The sequence below is a fragment of the Bison bison genome, unplaced genomic scaffold (genome assembly GCF_000754665.1).
Source record: "Bison bison bison isolate TAMUID 2011002044 unplaced genomic scaffold, Bison_UMD1.0 scf7180017863372, whole genome shotgun sequence".
NCBI classification, from domain to species: Eukaryota; Metazoa; Chordata; class Mammalia; order Artiodactyla; family Bovidae; genus Bison; species Bison bison.
The window spans coordinates 683,550-702,261 of NW_011493944.1; the positions used below are offsets into that span (position 1 = coordinate 683,550).

Here is an 18,712-nt window from a genome sequence, read left to right on the forward strand (position 1 = left end):
GAAGCCCTATTAACCTGTTACCTGTAGTGTATGTGGCAGATACTATTTTTCCAGTTTGTCATTTGATTTTCTTTATGTTGGTTTTTGTTTTTGTTTCTATACTATAGATTTTTTTTTTAAGTTGGGGAGGAGTCTTTGCATTTATGGTTATTGGATTTTCTATCAAGCTTTAAAAAAAAAAAAAGGCCTTTCCTATTGTAAAGTTACTTATTTTTTTGGTAGGCTTTGATGTTGTCTGCTTGATTCTTTTTAATAGCTTCATAGAATAATGTGGTTATACTGTATGACAGATATTTAGGTTGTCTCTGAGTTTTAAAAATTATTATGGGTAATATAGCTGTGTACATCCCTGCCTCTAAGTAATTATGTAGGATAGATTTCTATTTGAAGTAGAAATAGTGGGTAATGGGAGTCTCACAACTCTATTTCCATTGGTGATTATAGTGGATTTTTATTCAATTACATATGTATGTATATGTGTGTGTGATATGTGATGAAGTTACTTTATTTCATTGTAAAGTTTTCCTGTTTTATACAAATATGGGTGTGGGGGGTTAACTTTAATTTTCATTGGAACCTTCTTTTATAAATTTAAACAAAATTCAGGTTTTTTTGCTCTTTGTTTTCGAAATAAACCATATTTGTTTGCTTTTTAATTTGTCATTTGTGCTGCATCTTTTATTAAGGAGAACTGAATTCATTTTATACGTATTCTGAATAGTAATGTTTTTAAGAAGGGTTTTAGAAACTTTTTCTTACTCCTCTAGCATATTTGTAGGAAAACCTTCATTCCCTACCTTACAAGTCTCAGAGGAAACATACTTGATTTTGATCATTAAATGGCATCTTCTGTCCTTAGATTTACAGGAAAGCATATCTAGAATCCATCGCACAATTGAGCTAATGTACTCTGACAAATCTATGATCCAAGTAAGTTGAATTTTGAGCTAGTAAGCATTATCTAAATTATTTACAAATTTTATCTTTATGTTAGCTTAATTCTCATACTTTGTGTTATAAAATTGCTGAACTTTAAGGTTTTTATATTACTTTTCTCTGTATTTTCTGTATTACCTACTATTTTATTATTTTGTAATAAAATTTATTAAAATTTTTCAAAGTGCTTCAGTATTTTTAAGAAATTATATGGGAGAAATTATATGGTTGTTTAAGGATACTAAGATTATGTGAGGAAGTAAAGGGGTCAGTAACATTTGAACTTCTGAGATTTATATAATGGCTCTTTATATATGCCATTTTGCTGAACTTACCCACCAATTTATAATTATGAAAATTTAAACAAATCATGTGCTAAATGTATACATATTCATTATATAAATTCTTTATTATAAAGATAGCTTAAATAAATCAAATATATTTCCAGAGTTCTGAAAATCACCCTATTTACACACCTGTCTGCTTTACATGTCTTTAGTTAACTTATCCTCCCTCTTCCCTGCCTATTTTTATTTCATAGTTTAATTTGTTCAAAACTCTAATCCCGGCCAATTTACTCTTGTTAAAAAACATTTGCTTCGAGGGAACCCTTGCATCAGATGATTTGTGATTTTCATGAGATGTGATTATAATAGAGTACTTAACTGCAGTTTAACTCTGTTTTCATGTTTAGGTTCCTTATCGTTTACATGCTGTTTTAGTTCATGAAGGTCAAGCTAATGCCGGGCACTACTGGGCATACATTTTTGATCATCGTGAAAACAGGTGGATGAAGTACAATGATATTGCTGTAACAAAATCATCATGGGAAGAGCTAGTGAGGGATTCTTTTGGTGGTTACAGAAATGCCAGTGCATACTGTTTAATGTACATAAATGACAAACCACAATTCTTAATACAAGGTAAGAATATGAAATATATAGGGCAATATATATTTCAAAATAAGTAGCTCTTTAATTTGATTCTTGTCTCCAGTGTAATTAGTTAAGTGTAGTTTATTCAAGAAGGTGATGGATATATTTGGAAAATGCTTTGGGGTTATTATAAGTGAGAAAACTGGAATTGAAAATTAATGTGACCAGGGCTGAGAATTGGGATATATTTTCTATTCAAAGTTAACTATATAGTAACTATTATAAAATATAAATTGAACTTTTTCTCCTTGCTAAAATCCCTCTCATGACTGTATCACACGTTGACTCATATTCAAACTTCTTCCCCTAACTTGTAACGCCTCCATTATATGGCTTCTAATTGTCTCTCCAGATTCATTTATAACCACTCTCCATTTCAAACTTTATATACTTGAGTGATATTTAAACTTCTTTGGGTGACACCAAATCATTTCACATATTTGTATCAATATGTTCTAATGTTTTTTATTTTTGCCAATGATGATCTTATTTCTTCTTTTGCCTAATTCCTGCTCATCTCTCAAGATTCAATTCAGGTGTCATCTGCTTTGCCAAGTTTTTCTTGAACTTGCCAGAAAGTATCTGTTCTTACCTTCTCATAGCATACCTGTACTGGGCACTTATTGTGCTGGAATTATATGCTGGCTTGCCTTTCCCACTTCACTCTGATCTGCTCACAGATAGGGACCATGTCATACTGTGACATGGTCTTAATCTTTTTATTTCTCATATTCTAATATAGACTTTGCATATAAAAAAGAAAGCACGTAATAAAGGTTTGTTGAGACTGATAGAAATCAACTTTCCTTTTGTATTTAACCATTCAGCAAAACTTGCTGGATTTATGACTGAAAACCTAAAATTTAATTTATGTGTGTGTGGTAGAGGTTGAGTAACCTTTTTAGATTCTATATATGTGATTTTTTAAAAAAAACTTTGCTATATTGATTAGATTTCAAATTGTATATAAATATATTGAAATAATTGCTTCAGATGGAAAAGAATTTTAGTTCTGTTTTGAGCTTTGAGGTTTTGTGTTACTTCTCATTTTGTGGTAAGTTTTACTTCATGAATAATCAAGTATCTGGTATTTTATAGTAGAAAAAGTAGTACTATGTCAGTGTTTGAGTAGCAACAATTTTGGCTTTATGTCTTGTTTTATTTTTTTTACTCTTCAGAATAAAAATAAAAGCTGAGAACATTACCTATAATGGGTGATCACATATTTGCATCTTGCTTTTCTGAGCATTTGTTTGAGTTTTCTTTTAATATATAGTAATCTTGATTTGCTAGATGGTAATAATTTGGACCTTAACACTTGAAATACCTTCTGTTTTGAACTTTGCATTTTTCTTTTAATCCTTAATTTTATAATAGTTTTTGAAATATGATTTGCAGAGGAGTTTAATAAAGAAACTGGGCAGGCCCTTGTTGGAATAGAAACACTACCCCCTGACTTAAGAGATTTTGTTGAGGAAGACAACCAGCGATTTGAGAAAGAACTAGAAGAATGGGATGCACAACTTGCTCAGAAAGCCTTGCAGGAAAAACTTCTAGCATCTCAGAAATTGAGAGAGTCCGAGTCTTCTGTGACAACAGGTTAGTCCATTTTTATTGCATTTTATCAATTTCATATTTATGGATAATTATTGTAAAAATAAAATACGGCCATTGTAAAAGCAAGAGCAAAAAACTTTATCCTAGAGTAGGAAGATTCCAGTTTAAAAAATCTGAAATTCCATCACTCAGAGATAAAAGGCAACAATTTAGTTTACCCCTTTGCTAGATAGTGCTAGAGAACACTATATATACGTATATACCATTTTTAAGCTGAATGAGATGATTCTGCTAACTCTCCATCTATGCATGTTGCCTACTTTGACTGACTTTTCCTGGCAAGATACCTAGAAAAACTGTGAAACCGCCAATTCACTAAAGCTTTCAAGGGAATGCACACTAATAATTTCATATTTAAGCAAAATAACACTACTGGTAAATAGTATTAGTTAATGTAGAGTATTTATTTGATTCTTTTCAGATTTGTAAAAGACAAATTAGCAGCAACTAAATTTTTAATATATTCCAAGTGAAGAAAATCTATGCAATCTATAAAACAAATGAGACGTATATAAAAATATAAATATTTTAACAATTCTATAATTATTAGCTGGTGAAATCAATAAAATATTAAGGATTACAAAAATAAAATACATTCTTACACATTTGAAAATACAATGTCCAATGGTTTTTTTAAGATTCATCATATGATTAAGTTGTGAATATAATTTAAGATGACATTTTGTAGGAAGGTACTATTTCTGTTTAGTGGTTAGGGAAATGAGAAGAGATAAATTAGATCTTTTCCTTAAACTTATTTGTCTCTCCCCTTTTTTTTTTTTTTAATTTACTCTTAGTGGATCATTTTGAATCACCCTTTTTTGTAAGGTTTGTGTGTTTTGTTTTTATTAAGAAAGTGTTCTCGGTGTTTGTTTAATTTTGTCTTTACAGACAGATTCCTAGGCACCTTTACCTAGATAAATTTTAGCATTCTCCTTTGAACTTTAGATGGATTTATTCTTTGAATGAGAGATCTGTAAGACTACAGTATGTTGTGGTGACTGATGTATAGGCATGCACAAATCTTTCCAGACTTGTAACTTGTTTTCATGCAAATTGAATAGTTGAGTCCTAGCAGCATTCATTGGCCAGGCTCCAACCCGGTTATTCTTGGTTCACTTATATTTTGTAGCATCACAATATTAAATTCTATACAGTCTGCTTTTCATCTTTTCTGTTTCTCACAAGAGTATCTAAATTTACAGACTTAATACATTTTATTTTTACTAAGTCAAACTAAGACATATTCCCCACTAATATTCCTATCTGACAGGACTTGCCAGCTTTTCCCCATCATTTACATTTGTTATATTCCCTCTCTATGAAAAGGCCACATCTATATGCTCCATATCCTTTTTATTCTGATGAGTACTTCCTATTACACACTTTATATCCTGTTTTGTAAGTTTTTAGTATTAAAAAAAAAAAAACGATGAGAAATGCAGCTGAGAGGAGCCAGAATAACAAAAATAAAGAGATGGTAAAGGTCAATCCACATGTAACTGTTACGATAGTTATCTTCAGGACTGAGTTGTTAGAAGGCAATAACAGTACTGCCTCAGTAGAAAACTGTGTGTCCTCTATAGAATTGCTAGAAATAGGCACTTTGAGTTAATAGAAATAGAATATTGTAAATCTACAAATTTGGGATGTGTGTGAGATTATTGATTAAAAATTGATTTCTACCACTATCTTATCTTACATATCACATTAAGAAATCTATCTTCCACTGCAGGGCAATTTAACATACACAGTTGAATAAGAGAATCTATTATATTGTTCATTGGAATTACTTATCTCCTTTTATTAGTATAGAAATTTTACTTTAATGCCCATGCCGTTTTTTTTTTTTTCCTGTTTCTCCCTACAGTTTTCAAAGAATTTAATTTGATATAATACTTTCATAATATCATAGAGAACCTGTATTTATCTCTCAGGTGTACATTAGGATTATGAGTGACTAGTGGAAGTAATAAAAGGAGATCTTCTTTATAAAATCCATCAGAGTGATTTTTCTTCTCTCCCTGAAAATCTTTTCAATTAAGCTATAACCTAAGAACCATTAAAATCCAGTTTCTTCAGAATGATATTCCAAATAAGAATATCAATTTATATAGCATTAATTAAATGAGTATTTGTTCCTCTTTTGCTAATAGATAACCAAAAAAAATCCATAGGCATCACTTCTTCAGCATGATTCATTGTCTTATTGAAACTAAGAAATAAGTGATAGGAAAGTATTCTTCAGTCCATATCACACTACCTCTCTAATCTGCAAAAGAATATTTACTTTAACACTTATGTTTAGAGATTTAGCCAGCAGTTGTTTACTACTGGTATATACATCAGGATTACCTGGGAGACTGTTTCTGAGGACATACCATCTGAGACTTATTGGGGTCAGAATCTATGGAGGAAGGGTCTAGAGTATATATTTTTTAAAAGATGTTCAGATAATTCTGAGTGTACCTCTGATTAAGCATCATGGCTGTAGACTATATGAATAAAACTGTATTCTGAGGAAGAGAGAACTTTGCTTGAATTACTATTTTGCTTGTGTTACTCATATCTTACTCAGAAACTATTTGAAGTCCTTACAATATATCTATATAGTATACTCAGATTTTAAAAGCAAAAAAGAAACTGAAACCAAAAAATAAGGGTAGAAAAATGAAGTAAAAATGGTCTACAAGTCAAAAATAAGTTGATATGATCTGGTAGAGTGGACAATATTCTCAGTATTTTCAGGATATTTTCAGTAGCCTCAGTATTTTAAGTCCCTTTAAAGCAGGGACCAAGTCATGTTTTTATTTAAATCTCCAGAATGTAGTATAATACATGACACATGATAGATGCCCCTTAAATGTTTTCTGATTTGATTTCATTCCCTTTTGAAATCACAATAATGAGTTTCCTAGAGGTGATCTTCCAGAGAACGCAGTGGCAACCCACTCCAGTACTCTTGCCTGGAGAATCCCATGGATGGAGGAGCATGGTAGGCTGCAGTCCATGAGGTCGCTAAGAGTCGGACATGACTGAGCGACTTCACTTTCACTTTTCACTTTCATGCATTGGAGAAGGAAACGGCAACTCTGTAGTATTCTTGTCTGGAGAATCCCAGGGACAGAGGAGCCTGTTGGGTACTGTCTGTGGGGTCACACAGAGTCGGACAAGACTGACGTGACTTAGCAGCAGCAGGAGCAGCAGAGGTGATCTTCAGTGTATGGGAGTGCAGCCATTTTAAAAGGTTAACCCAAATAACTCTACCTTAGGAAAGAAAGTCAAAAATATGTGGTGCTGTTATAACTTTTTCTTAGATAAATTGTAGGTTTAACTTGGTTCCTAAGCCTCTACCTCCCACATTCCTGAGAATTCTGTTTGTGGTGCTACCTAGGAATCTGAAGCCTTTAAAAGTTTCTCTGATATTCTAGCCAGCCAGCCTAGCATGGCTTTTTATAGACTGCTTTGGGGGAATTACTGAGTTTAAATGCATTTCTATAAGGAAAATGGACTGCTGTTCTTTGAAGCAGTGCTCTTTAAGTATTTTTCTCTGGGTAGTGGAATGAGCTTTTTATTTTCCTCCTCTGGTTATTTTGTTTGTTCTAGTGAACATATCTTTTACTCTTCTGGTTTGACAAAATAAAGTTAAAACCTCTTTTCTTTTTTATTTTCCCTCTATTAAATCTGAATCCCTTGTAATTCTTCCAAGGCCACTATAAGCACGTTTCATCTAAACCAGGTTGTTCCCTATCACTCTGGCTTGTAGGGTCTTTTCCTGTCATTATGGTTTTGCTCATGAAGTATCCCTCATTTGAAAAATGTCCTCTTGTCCTCACTATTCTTGAAACTTTGTCCACTTTTAAGACTTCTCTAATAGCCCCAGATCTTTATGAATGTTCCTAATTACGCCTGTAGCAACTATTGTCTTTTTCCCACTATTCTAGTCCTAATCTATTCTCTGTACCAAAGTTATATTTTGTCTTGCTTACCGTTATAAAGGCTCATTAATAGCAAGGAATTTATTAATCTTTTATCTGTCCTTACAGTGCCTTTGCTTATGCTATTCCTTCTGCCTGGAATCATCTTTCTCATCTCCAAGATAATCTTCTCTACAAATCCATCAAGACTTAGCTCAGTTGGCATTTCTTCTAGGAAGTTTTTCTTAGCATGCAACATCTTTCCAAGTGTGTGTATGGGTCCATGGTGCTTCTCTAGGACCTTGTGCATAAGTCTATTACAGCAGTTAGCACTTTGTATTGTAATGCAGTATACATTTCTCTGATTTTGTTGAGAGTTCCTTAAAGTGAGTAAATCTTATGTCATTTTTTCTTAACATTATTAATACCTAACATAGTACTGAAAATGGCACATGCTCATCAAACATGTTGGGAATGAAGTTTGGATTTTTGTTTCCAAACTCCCAGAACTTGAATCCTTATAGGTTCACCTACTGTGATTACAGCACCACTCATACAAGTTCCGTGGAAGATATTTGCACAGAGAAAAGTCTAGAGGAAATAGTTTTGTATGACATTTAGGCAGAATCATTCAGCATCACATAAGGTTTTTGGACTCAAATCCCTATAAGGAAGGAAACCTTAACCCTCAGGACCTACATATATTTGACTGTGTTGATCAGATAAAATTACTTTTGCTCTTAAGAGCTTTATTTACCTACATTGTCCAGGTTTCCCTGGCTTAGCCCAGTGTCCTAGCAGATGGATTTCTTGACCCACATTGCATTAAGCTCACATTCTACTGTCAAGCATTGATGTTTTATCTGTTACAATGAGAAGAGACAGAGGGGGAAAACACAAGTAATGTAAGCTTTAGCAACAAGAAGTTTGTCTCTGTTAAGGCCTAAAATAGCTGACTTAAGCCACTTAATCATGAAACCTTCAGGAAGCAGAAGCTCTGCTAAACTGGAGTTGTAGTGGTTGAGATTTTCTTAACTTTATGTATCATACAGGCACACTGAAAGAACATTGCAGTTCTTAGGAAGTCTAGAAATGAGACATTTAACTTCTTTTGGACTTCTTTTCCTGTCACAAACATGGTAATCATTTCTTCCTTTAGTTTTCCTTGCCAGAGTATATTTCACTTCCATTATCCTAATGACTCATATCCAAAATATAAGACATCTGCACGTCAGTCTCCAAACCATTATGTCTAAAATGTATCTTGAATCTAACAAATTCTCACTTTCTCACTGTCTCTGTTATCCAAAAGCACAGTCATTTCTTGCTAATATTGCTCTCTAAGCAAGATAAAGAGCTTATGTTGCTGTTTTAGTACTTTTACTGACTTCTGGTTTTACTTTATTCGTTAACCTTTTCTTTACAATGTAGTCAGAACAATTTTCTTTAAACTCAGCGTGTTTTCATTGTATTTAGAATGTTTATCCACTTCCTTTTGCCGTTAAAACTTTCATGACTCAAAGGCCCCTGTTTTATCCCTGTCTGCATCATCTCTTGCCATTTCTCCCCTCTTATACTATAGTCTATAGTTCGACCACACTAGAAGCCCTTCAGATTGAATTCATGTTCACTTCATGGGCTATACGTCCTTCCACCTAATTCATTATGTTTCAACTGAAACGTTAGTTTATCTCATACCCCATAATCTTAAGTTACCCTTGCCCCATTTTATTCCTATAATGTATTATGATGATGTCACAATTCATACATGTAATTCTTTGGTTAATAACTTTTTCCATAGTTAACTATAAATTTCATGGGATCAGGGACTGGCCACTTTGTTAACACTGAGTCCCAGTGCCTAGCCTAGTGCCTGGTACATAGACACTTAATTAAAATTCAGTGGATGAATGAATACTCATGCATCTATGTTTAATTATAGTATTTCTTTTTTAATAATATTTCACTTTGAGAAAGGTTTTAAATTAATCAGATATTGGAAAGGATGACAGTAGTCCTGTTGTTTCCCACCAGTTGGTTGAGCAGGAACTCAACCTATCCCAGTAACACTGTGCAATATTTTAGAGTACATTCTTATTCCTTTTACCCTTTCATTAGCTTATTAATTCATTTGTTTCATTAAATTATTGTGTGCTTATTATATGCTTGGTGTGGAAGAAATAGGAATACAAAAGGGAGATAACACCCCTGCTCTTGAGATTCTTACAGTATAGCAGGGAATGTAGGCTTGAAACAAATAACAGTAATGAAGCTATAATTGTAGGAAAGTGCTATTAAAATGAAAGTATAAGTTACTGTAGAGCAGTAATTCTTGTCTGGGAGTGGTTTTGACCTTCAGAGGGCATTTGACAATACTGGAGACATTTCTGGTTGTCACCACTGAGAGAGGGCGTCAGTACTACTAGTATTTAGTGGGTAGATAGATGCCTGGGTACACAGGAAAGCCCTCCACACCGTAGAATCATCTGACCTAAAATGTCAGTAGTGCTGAGGCTGAGCAGCCCTCCCCTAGAAGCAGAGTCATCAGCAATACTTCCATGCGGAAACAGCATTTAAGCAAAAGGATATATAGAAGTTATTAGGTGGAGGAGTGAGAGGTTGACCAAACAGTCAAAGGGAAGAAAATGAGGAAAGATCCAGAAGTTGGACAGTTAGCCTCTTCTCTGATGTATTGGATAAACTGAAAAAAGGCTAGTATGTGTTTCTTTTTGAGCAAAGGACACAAGGTGAGGGAGAGACAGGCAGAGGCCCAATTATATAAAGCCTCATAGGTTGTATAAGGATAAATATTGGGCTCGTCTGTTAAATATCCAGTGGACATTCAGAGTACATTGTTGCATCTGTGGTTTTAGAACTCAGAACATAGACAGTAGACATAATTTTAGGAATTCTTCCCAGAAGTAGTATTTGAACTCTTGAGTTTATATTGGTCCTGTAACTATCAGGAGCAGGTTCAGAAAAGATAGAAGGCTGGGTTCATTCATGGTTAGGATTTTGTTAGGTAAGTATGAAAAAGAATACTCTGGCCAGAAAAACAGCTACTGTGCTCTCTGTGGAAACTCAGACCAGGATTGTTGTACAGCCCCCTGCTCCCTTGTTCTTTGGTAGAATGCTAGTGATTTTCTAAAGTGAGATTTGTTTTTTTTAAGGTTTCACAGTTTTCTTTTCTAATTTATTTTTAACTGGAAGATAATTGCTTTACAATGTTGTGTTGGTTTCTGCTGTACAACAGCGTGAATCAGCCATAAGTATACACACTTCCCTTCCCTCTTGAACCTCCCTCCCACCCCCAACCCCGATCCCCATCCCACACAGGCTAGTGGACCAGCAGGGAAGGAAGGTGAGATGAATTGAGCGAGTAGCACTGAAACATATATTACCATGTGTAAAATAGATAGCTAGGAAGCTGTCGTGTAACACAGGGAGCTCAACCTGGTGCTCTGATGACCCAAAGTGAGATTTTGATACTTGTCCTAACAACAACAACAAAACCTTACAATAAATTTCTTAGCATAAACTATGAGTTCTTTCTTCAGTAATTATTTGACTTATCTGAGATTTGATTCTTTTCTTTTGGTAAATAAAGTAAAATTAATGTATAACTTCAAATGAGAAGTAAATGAGAAATTCATCTTAGTCTAGACTCACTGATTTATATTAGATATACAACTGATTCTTTTCTCATGAAGCACAAGCAGGAGAACCAGAATATCTAGAGCAGCCATCAAGAAGTGATTTCTCAAAGCACTTGAAAGAAGAAACCATTCGAATAATTACCAAGGCATCACATGAGCATGAAGATAAAAGTCCTGAAACAGTTTTGCAGTCGGTAAGAATTTTTCTTTTAGCTCTCTGAGCATACCCATCCATGTTCACGAGGTTTCTTAGCTGTGTAAGGAGAGTGACCTGTCTGGGAGTCAGGAGAGACCTGGCCAAGGGATGACTCTGCCGTGAACATGATGAGTGGTTGTAGGTGTCACCTAACTGCCAGGTTGTAATTTCCTCAGCTATAACTTTTTAAATGCTTCTTTTGAAAAAAACAGTTTTTATCTTCCTGTTAAATTATAATCCTGAAAAATTATAATCATAGGCCAAACTGGTCATTTGATTTGGAACTTCAAAAGGGAAGTACGGAGTTTAACATTATTTTTCTTTCCCCTCTACCTCCTTCCCACCCTGTCTTCCGTATTTAGTCTTACGTTAGGATAGTTGGGAATGTAGGGTATAATTTTCATTTCTCCATGGACTGTGTTTAACAAAATTCTAGATAGTCTAGGTTCGAGTAATATTAACAGGATAAATATGATATTATAAAACAGTTTATGCATAGTTCAAGTACCTTATGTCAAATTGTCATTATTAACCTCCTTTAGTGTAATTTTCAAGTATTTAGCTGTGTCTTTTAATAACAGTAAGTTGAACATATTAGTATTGTACTGTGTTTCAGTAAATATGATATTCTAAGAGATGTTTCGAGGATTTCATACTATAAGACCATTCAGTTGCTATAGGTATATATTTTTTATTATATTAGTGAGCACAAACAGCTCTAATATAGGTTTCACAGTAGCTAATTTTAGGATTTGAAGATGCCCACCCAGAGAAATAAAGAAAAGAGGACATTTCAACACATAATTTCTACTTACTGAACTTAATCTCAACAGTAACCCTCTAATTACAGTGTGGTCTTTAATATTATAAGGCCATATTAACCAAAATATTCAATTAATAGGATAGTCTTTTAATTATATTTTGCTGAACAAAGTGATATTGATAAATTATTTTTTAATTTAGTTTCCTTTTTGAAAAAGTTTGATTACATATCTTTTTACCATAAAAAACAATGTATTAATATAGATTTTTATTATTATTCCAAATTCTGCAAATACCCTAGAGACTATAAAAAACTTGAGGAACTGCTCATTCTAAAGCATTCCTGAAAAATGCTTCTTTGAGTAGATCTGGGTGAATGATAGAAGAGGACACCTTTGGAAGGAAGAAAAAGCACAGGAGTAAATACGAGGGAGAAATAATTTTGTCTGATATAAAAAACATATTTTGCTAAGGCATTTGCTAGTTAGGACTTTTATTTGTTAGTGCCTACATTATGGTTGATAAGTTTCATCCTTTTAACTGATATCAAAAAGGTGGAAACATTACTTAGCTTAATGTAGAATCATGGTTGTTTTTTTTTTTTTTTTTTAGTTTGGCTAATCAGGTACAGTTTAAATTTGTAGAAATTAGCATTTAAAGTTAGTTTATTTATATGGTTATTATCTTATAAGGTACCAGCCTATGGCTTCACCTTTAGTTGAAAAAGGATGGCATTGAGAAAATAGATTAGCTAGCATAAATATTTTTCAATTTGGCTTATCTTCTGGAGTAAACCAATAGTTGGTCCCATTGTCTGTATAAATCCTGCACCATGTCTAAGAGTATGTTGATCATGAGTATGACCAGTGTTTCTTGGTCTCATGGCCAGTTGTTTAGGATCATTAAAATCACTGGGTTTTCTCATTTAAAGGCATGCCTTAGAAACTAAGGGCAGCAGAGGATGATATGGTGAGATGGCATGGTAGACATGAATCTGAGCAAACTCGGTAAGATAGTGAAGGACTAGAAAGCCTGGGCATGCTGCAGTCCATGGGGTCGCAAAGACTCAGGCATGACTTAGTGACTGAATAACAGCAAAGGAAGTAAATTGCAAAGAGTCTTTAGCTTTGGGGACTAAATAGTCCTGGATTTCGAATATTAGTTTTTTTTTCCTGCAATCTATGCAAACTTGAGTAAGTTGCTTAATTTTTCTAAACCTCAGTTTTTTAAAAACATAAAATGGAGGTGATAATACGATGAATTAAGATCATTTTTTAAGTGCCTAGCATATAGTGTAGACCTTAAGTAGCTCTTTATTTCCTTCTGTTACTTAAATCCTAACCATTTCACAAATGTACAGTATATAAAGTTTTGACGTTAGTTAAGAAAAATTTCCTGAGAAGCTTAGAATCACAGAAGCCATAAAGAGATACTCTGCAGATGTTTAGACAGCTTGCTTTTTAGAAGAGAGTCTCTAATTTTAAATGAAATATTTTAGAAAATTTAAAATTCAAAAAAGTAAACTCTAAGAATCATACATAGTTCCACAACCCAAAGTTAATCAATTAATAAATTAGTATGTTTTATTTCATTCTTATTTTTATATACAGATTTGTGATTTATTTTTGTAGTTGATTTACTACTGTATATACAATTTTATATTTTATTTCTGTCACTAAATAGCTTTCCCGTTGATGCAGATTCTTTGTAAGAAATGTTTAATGGGTTAATAGTAATTCATTGAGTGATCAAATTCTTGTTTACTTACTCATTCCCTTCTTATATATTATTTCTACTTTTATGTAATTTTAAAAAGACTGCTAAAAATGAAACTTCTTCTATATTTTTGGTTATTTCTTTAGATTTCCATAGTGGAGTTATTAGGTTAAAACCTGTGAGCATATTGAGGAATCCAAAGGGGTTGAAAATATATAGCTTTCTAATCACCCTTTTATGGGACCACTTTTTTTTTTTTTTTTTAACAAATCGGGTATTTAATAGATTTCAGGCAATTACTTAAAATCTTTGTGATCTAATTATTTTTGCAACTTATTAACTGAGTAATTTATTTTTAACCTCCTTTAAGTTCAGCCTTTATTAAGGTGTTCATAGAGGATGTGACCATAATAGGAAAAGATATCCTTAGGCACGCGTGCTCAGTCTCTTCAGTTGTGTCCAACTCTTTGCGACCCTATGGACTGTAGTCCACCAGGCTCCTGTCCATGGAATTCTCCAGGCAAGAATACTGGAGTGGATTGCCATGCCCTCCTCCAGGGGATCTTCCTGATCTAGGGATTGAACCCATGTTTCCTGGGACTCCTGCATTGCAGTCAGATTCTTTACTGCTGAGCCATTAGGGAAGCTCCTAAATATCCTTGTACTTTACTTCAATGAACCCTAAAATTCTTTATATGAAAAATTTTATGGTAATTTAAGATATCTAAGCTTGATGAGAAATACTACAGAATGTGTGCCCAAAGCTGCTTCCTTTTTTCAACTTTCACCCAAATAATTAATAATATGCTGTTTTAAACTATTTTGTGGTAACTGAAAAGGTTTATAAAACATTTATTTTTCCTAAGTGCAGTTAATTTTTTCAAAGGAAATATGTTGTTGTGTAAGGATCAGTATTCTAAAGAGTGCATTTCCTGGTTGATACTTTCTTAAATTTATATTTATTATTATTAATATATTATTGGTTTGAATTGGTTTGCTTGTGAGAAATTTTTCACCAAAAGTCCAGACAAATTTCCTAGTTTACCTGCTTATATTTCACTCTTGTGACTCGAAACCTAGGACAATATTTTCTCTCAATTATTTTTTTCTCTCTTAATTTAATTAAATATCATGGACCAAGCTTACCTCTGTATGTGTTAGTATATTGAGTTAAGATTATTAAAATATAAGCAATTCCAAGAAGCATAATAGTATAATGTTTATAATTTCTATCATTTATAGAACAATAATTAATTTATCAGATTTTGGGTTAGCTGAATACTCTCTCCTGATCATGACAACCATGCAGGTTGGTTTTATCGTCTGTCAAAGACTCAAACAAAGCAAAAGAAAACTTTCCTGAAAATGTCATGGTTAAAAATAGCATTTCTTTTTAAAAAATAAGCCAGTCTTGGCTGCTGTTCTTGTTTTATTGTTTAATTAAACTTTTTCTGCATATATACTTTGAAAAAGTCAGAAAATCTTCACATTTTAAAATTTACCCATATTTTAAACTGCAGTAAGACCACTCCGTTTTCATTAAAATTTTCTGTTTATTTGGTGTCAAAACTAAGTTGATTTTTGCTTAGGAAAATTTTAAAGGTGCAATTTGAAGTTACTTAAGCAATCTGCTTTCAAGCACCTTAAGTATTTTTGAAATTTGTTTGTAGATAAATAGTGAATATGGTAGTCATCTATTCAGTAAAAAAGGATCCTTGTGAAATCTGAACAGTATTTTGAATGAACCATATTAGTGTCTTTGAGTGGACTTTCTGGACTTTACCCTGGTTTCCACTCCATTGGTTTAGTGAAGTTCATGGAATTTAACAAAAAAGCAAATCTGAGTTGTTAAAAATTGATATCACTTTCTAGGAGCATTTCCCAAAACAAGAATTCATTGAGAACTCATGATATAAAAATACCAGGTGCTAGTGAGTTAGGCACAATAGATTATGGATATTAAGTGGCAATATAATTAGTTATTAGAAAGGATAGAAGGTAGAATCATCAGAAGGAAAACTTAAAAATTCTGGGGTCGGAGGAGGTCTTATTTTGATGAAAATATCAAAAAAGGCTGTATAGAATTATTAGAATTAAAAATAAATAAACCTTTCACCAATAAAAACAGCAGTAGGATATCCAACTTCAGTATTAACTCTATTTCTACAAATTTGGAATCCAAGGTGCTCTGTGAGGGGAAAAAAAAAAAAAAAAAAACAACATTTAAATTTAATTTAATATTTCAGATACGAAGCAAAAGCTAGAAATCTTGTGTTATTACTGCATTAATGCATTTGCTTTGATGTTCAGCTTTAGATGGTTTTATTTCGTACCAAACAAACACAGGTATTTTAAAAGGATCAAGAGTCTATGCACTGAAACTGAGTGCTTCCGTTGTTCTCTTTTCTAATGTTCACACTGATGATTTTTTTCTGCAGAAACCTGAAAATACCACAAGCCAGCCACCTTCTAACCAGCAAGTTGTAGAGGTGGAGATTCCTCATGTAGGGACATTTATGGTTGAGTCAAAGGAGGGGGGTTATGATGATGAGGTACCTTCACTGTAGCCCTCGGCACAACTGCCACTTGTTCTTTGCTGTTTAAATGCAAGTGCTTCGGGCATGCTGCACCCTCACACTGTGTCTATGGCCGCGCAACATACAGCTTTGCCACCCACAGTCTGAAATTACCTTACCAATTGCTAACAGTATTAAATACTTCGAACTTCAAGTGAAAATGTAGCTAGAAAGCTTACGAATTTGGCAAAAAGAAAAATTTTGTATTGCAAGAGTTAATTCCTTTGTTCACACACAGAATTTGTTTACTCTCAGGTTGGTAAGTTTTAATTAAGGTTGTTTAATTAAATAGCAAAAATTTTTTGAGCACTTAAAATTTTTATTTTCCTTTCCTGTTTTGCTCGAAGTATCAATTATTATACTTTGCCCACTATTTCCTGCCAGAAGATCCTACAGTCTGATTTGGTGTATATTAGTAAATATATAGGTTTCCCTGGAGGGTCAGTTAGTAAAGAACTCGCCTGCAGTGCAGGAGACTGCCTGCAACATAGCAGACTGGGGTTGGTTTTGTTTTTTTCCCAGCCTCTGTGCGACTGAACGGAATAATGCATCAGCATTGCTAAATACCTACCAGTGTTTTGTACACTGGGCACCTCATCTTACCTCTTCTTATCACTCCACTGTTAATTTTCATCTACTTAGTTTTCTAACATTATGGAGTCACTTTTGCTTCCTGTCATACGGTTCTTGGGAATCCAGATGAAAATTGCTATTGTCTTGATCCCATCAGATTTTTCCCCCCTTTACCACTTTTTTCTTAACACTCTTCGATTTTCATCTTTTCCATATTTGAAAGAAGCCAGTAAAGCTGTTTCTGAATAGTAACAACAGAGAAGACAGATCCTGAAATCTAACATTTGTTAGTTATTACTGGCATGGATGAGAGCTGAATGTATATAAGATTTTTTTCCAAGTAACTTTTTTTCAGACTGACTTCAACATTATAATTAAACTCTTGTATGAGTCACTTTCATGAGTTAATCACCACAATCAGAGGTGTCATAAAGACATTACTATTACTGTGCCACTGTAAGAAAGCATGGGCCGTAAAGAGACCAAGAAACAGATTTGTGAGTTAGGAACTGATCAGAAGGATTTTCTGAAGCAGATAGTTAGATGCATTGCAACTATCTGTGTGTGATCCAAAATATGCTGTGGGCAGTAGTTTTAGTGAATCAGAGGTAATGGATGCAGTCTCTTGATTGCTCCAATATTATAGCTTCATAGTATCTTGAGATTTTCATTTTTCAGATATTTTAAAATATAAACACTTAATACAGTCATTCCTCAGTATCTGGGGGGATTGGTTCCAGGACCCTCCCTGACCCCAGCAGATACCAAAATCTGCAGATGCTCAAATCCATTATACAAAATAAACTATTGTGAAAATGAAATACTTAAATATTTAATACTTAACAGCAGTACATTTTTCTGTTCAACCATTTCCATGATGGTGGTACTTGAAGATTATGGAAACTGGCATGTTGTATTAGAAATATTTTTATAATGTTAGTTTGTTGATCAAGCATCTTAGTGCTTGTTTTAGGGTGAGCCTTCTGGCATTTATAAAATAGAATTGTGATTAATTATTTAACACTCATTTGTGCAAGTGCTTATGCTATTGGCAGAGTTTTGTGTTTTGTGTGTGTGTTTGTGTTTTAATTCATTGGAGTGATAGTTTAGCAGTGCATGTGCCTTGTAATTCTTTAAAATAAGTCATATGGATACAGGGCTGCTGCTTAGATGTTTAGATTATATGGTTGTACAAACAGGTGTACCTGGCCTGCTGGCAGAGTGGAGCTGGAATTTAGCTAATGCTGAGCTCCTCAAGCCTTAAAGAAGAAGCATGTTTTTAAATAAAAAGAACACTGATTTTTCTAAATGGTTCTCTTACAGAGCAGCACATTTTTCTAAATTGTCAAGAAGGTGTCGCCTTCTAAAAAATTCTTCAGTGCAGATGGGGTGGGGTGCCTTTTTGCACTACGCACAAAGGCACCGTGCCAGCTAGCTGTGGCCCTGTATGGCAGATTTTGAGAGATACTTACCTGCATATCAGATCACATTTGCTACCCAAAAAAAGTGCAGTGTTTGATTTATAGTAAAAAACAAAGAACTTTCAACTTGCATGTAAAGGAATTATTTTGTTTTTGTGATTTTTTTTTCTCTCTATGATAACCATTCAAAAGTTCTTACTTTAAATCCCTTATGGCAGATCATGATGACACCGAACATGCAAGGTATTATCATGGCCATAGGTAAATCCCGGAGTGTGTATGACAGGTGTGGCCCTGAAGCAGGGTTCTTTAAGGTACAATGAACATTTTTATTTTATTTACTTTTTTAAGTGAACTTCTTAAAATGTTTCATTTCCTTGAATTAAATTTGTTTTCCTATGTAATTT

General features: G+C 33.6%; 1 protein-coding gene across 5 annotated transcripts in view; it reads left to right on the top strand.

The window, feature by feature from the left end:
- Positions 1 to 18,712, top strand: part of USP25 (ubiquitin specific peptidase 25) — a 161,008-nt gene that overhangs the window by 105,823 nt on the left and 36,473 nt on the right. For 3 of the 5 annotated variants that reach the window (XM_010833272.1, XM_010833275.1, XM_010833276.1), the window contains 6 exons: positions 860 to 930; positions 1,631 to 1,859; positions 3,270 to 3,470; positions 11,116 to 11,255; positions 16,174 to 16,287; positions 18,524 to 18,619. In XM_010833272.1, coding sequence (XP_010831574.1) covers positions 860 to 930; positions 1,631 to 1,859; positions 3,270 to 3,470; positions 11,116 to 11,255; positions 16,174 to 16,287; positions 18,524 to 18,619 — 851 coding nt within the window. The remainder of the gene's footprint in view (positions 1 to 859; positions 931 to 1,630; positions 1,860 to 3,269; positions 3,471 to 11,115; positions 11,256 to 16,173; positions 16,288 to 18,523; positions 18,620 to 18,712) is intronic. The other 2 variants (XM_010833273.1, XM_010833274.1) reach the window with 2 other exon arrangements.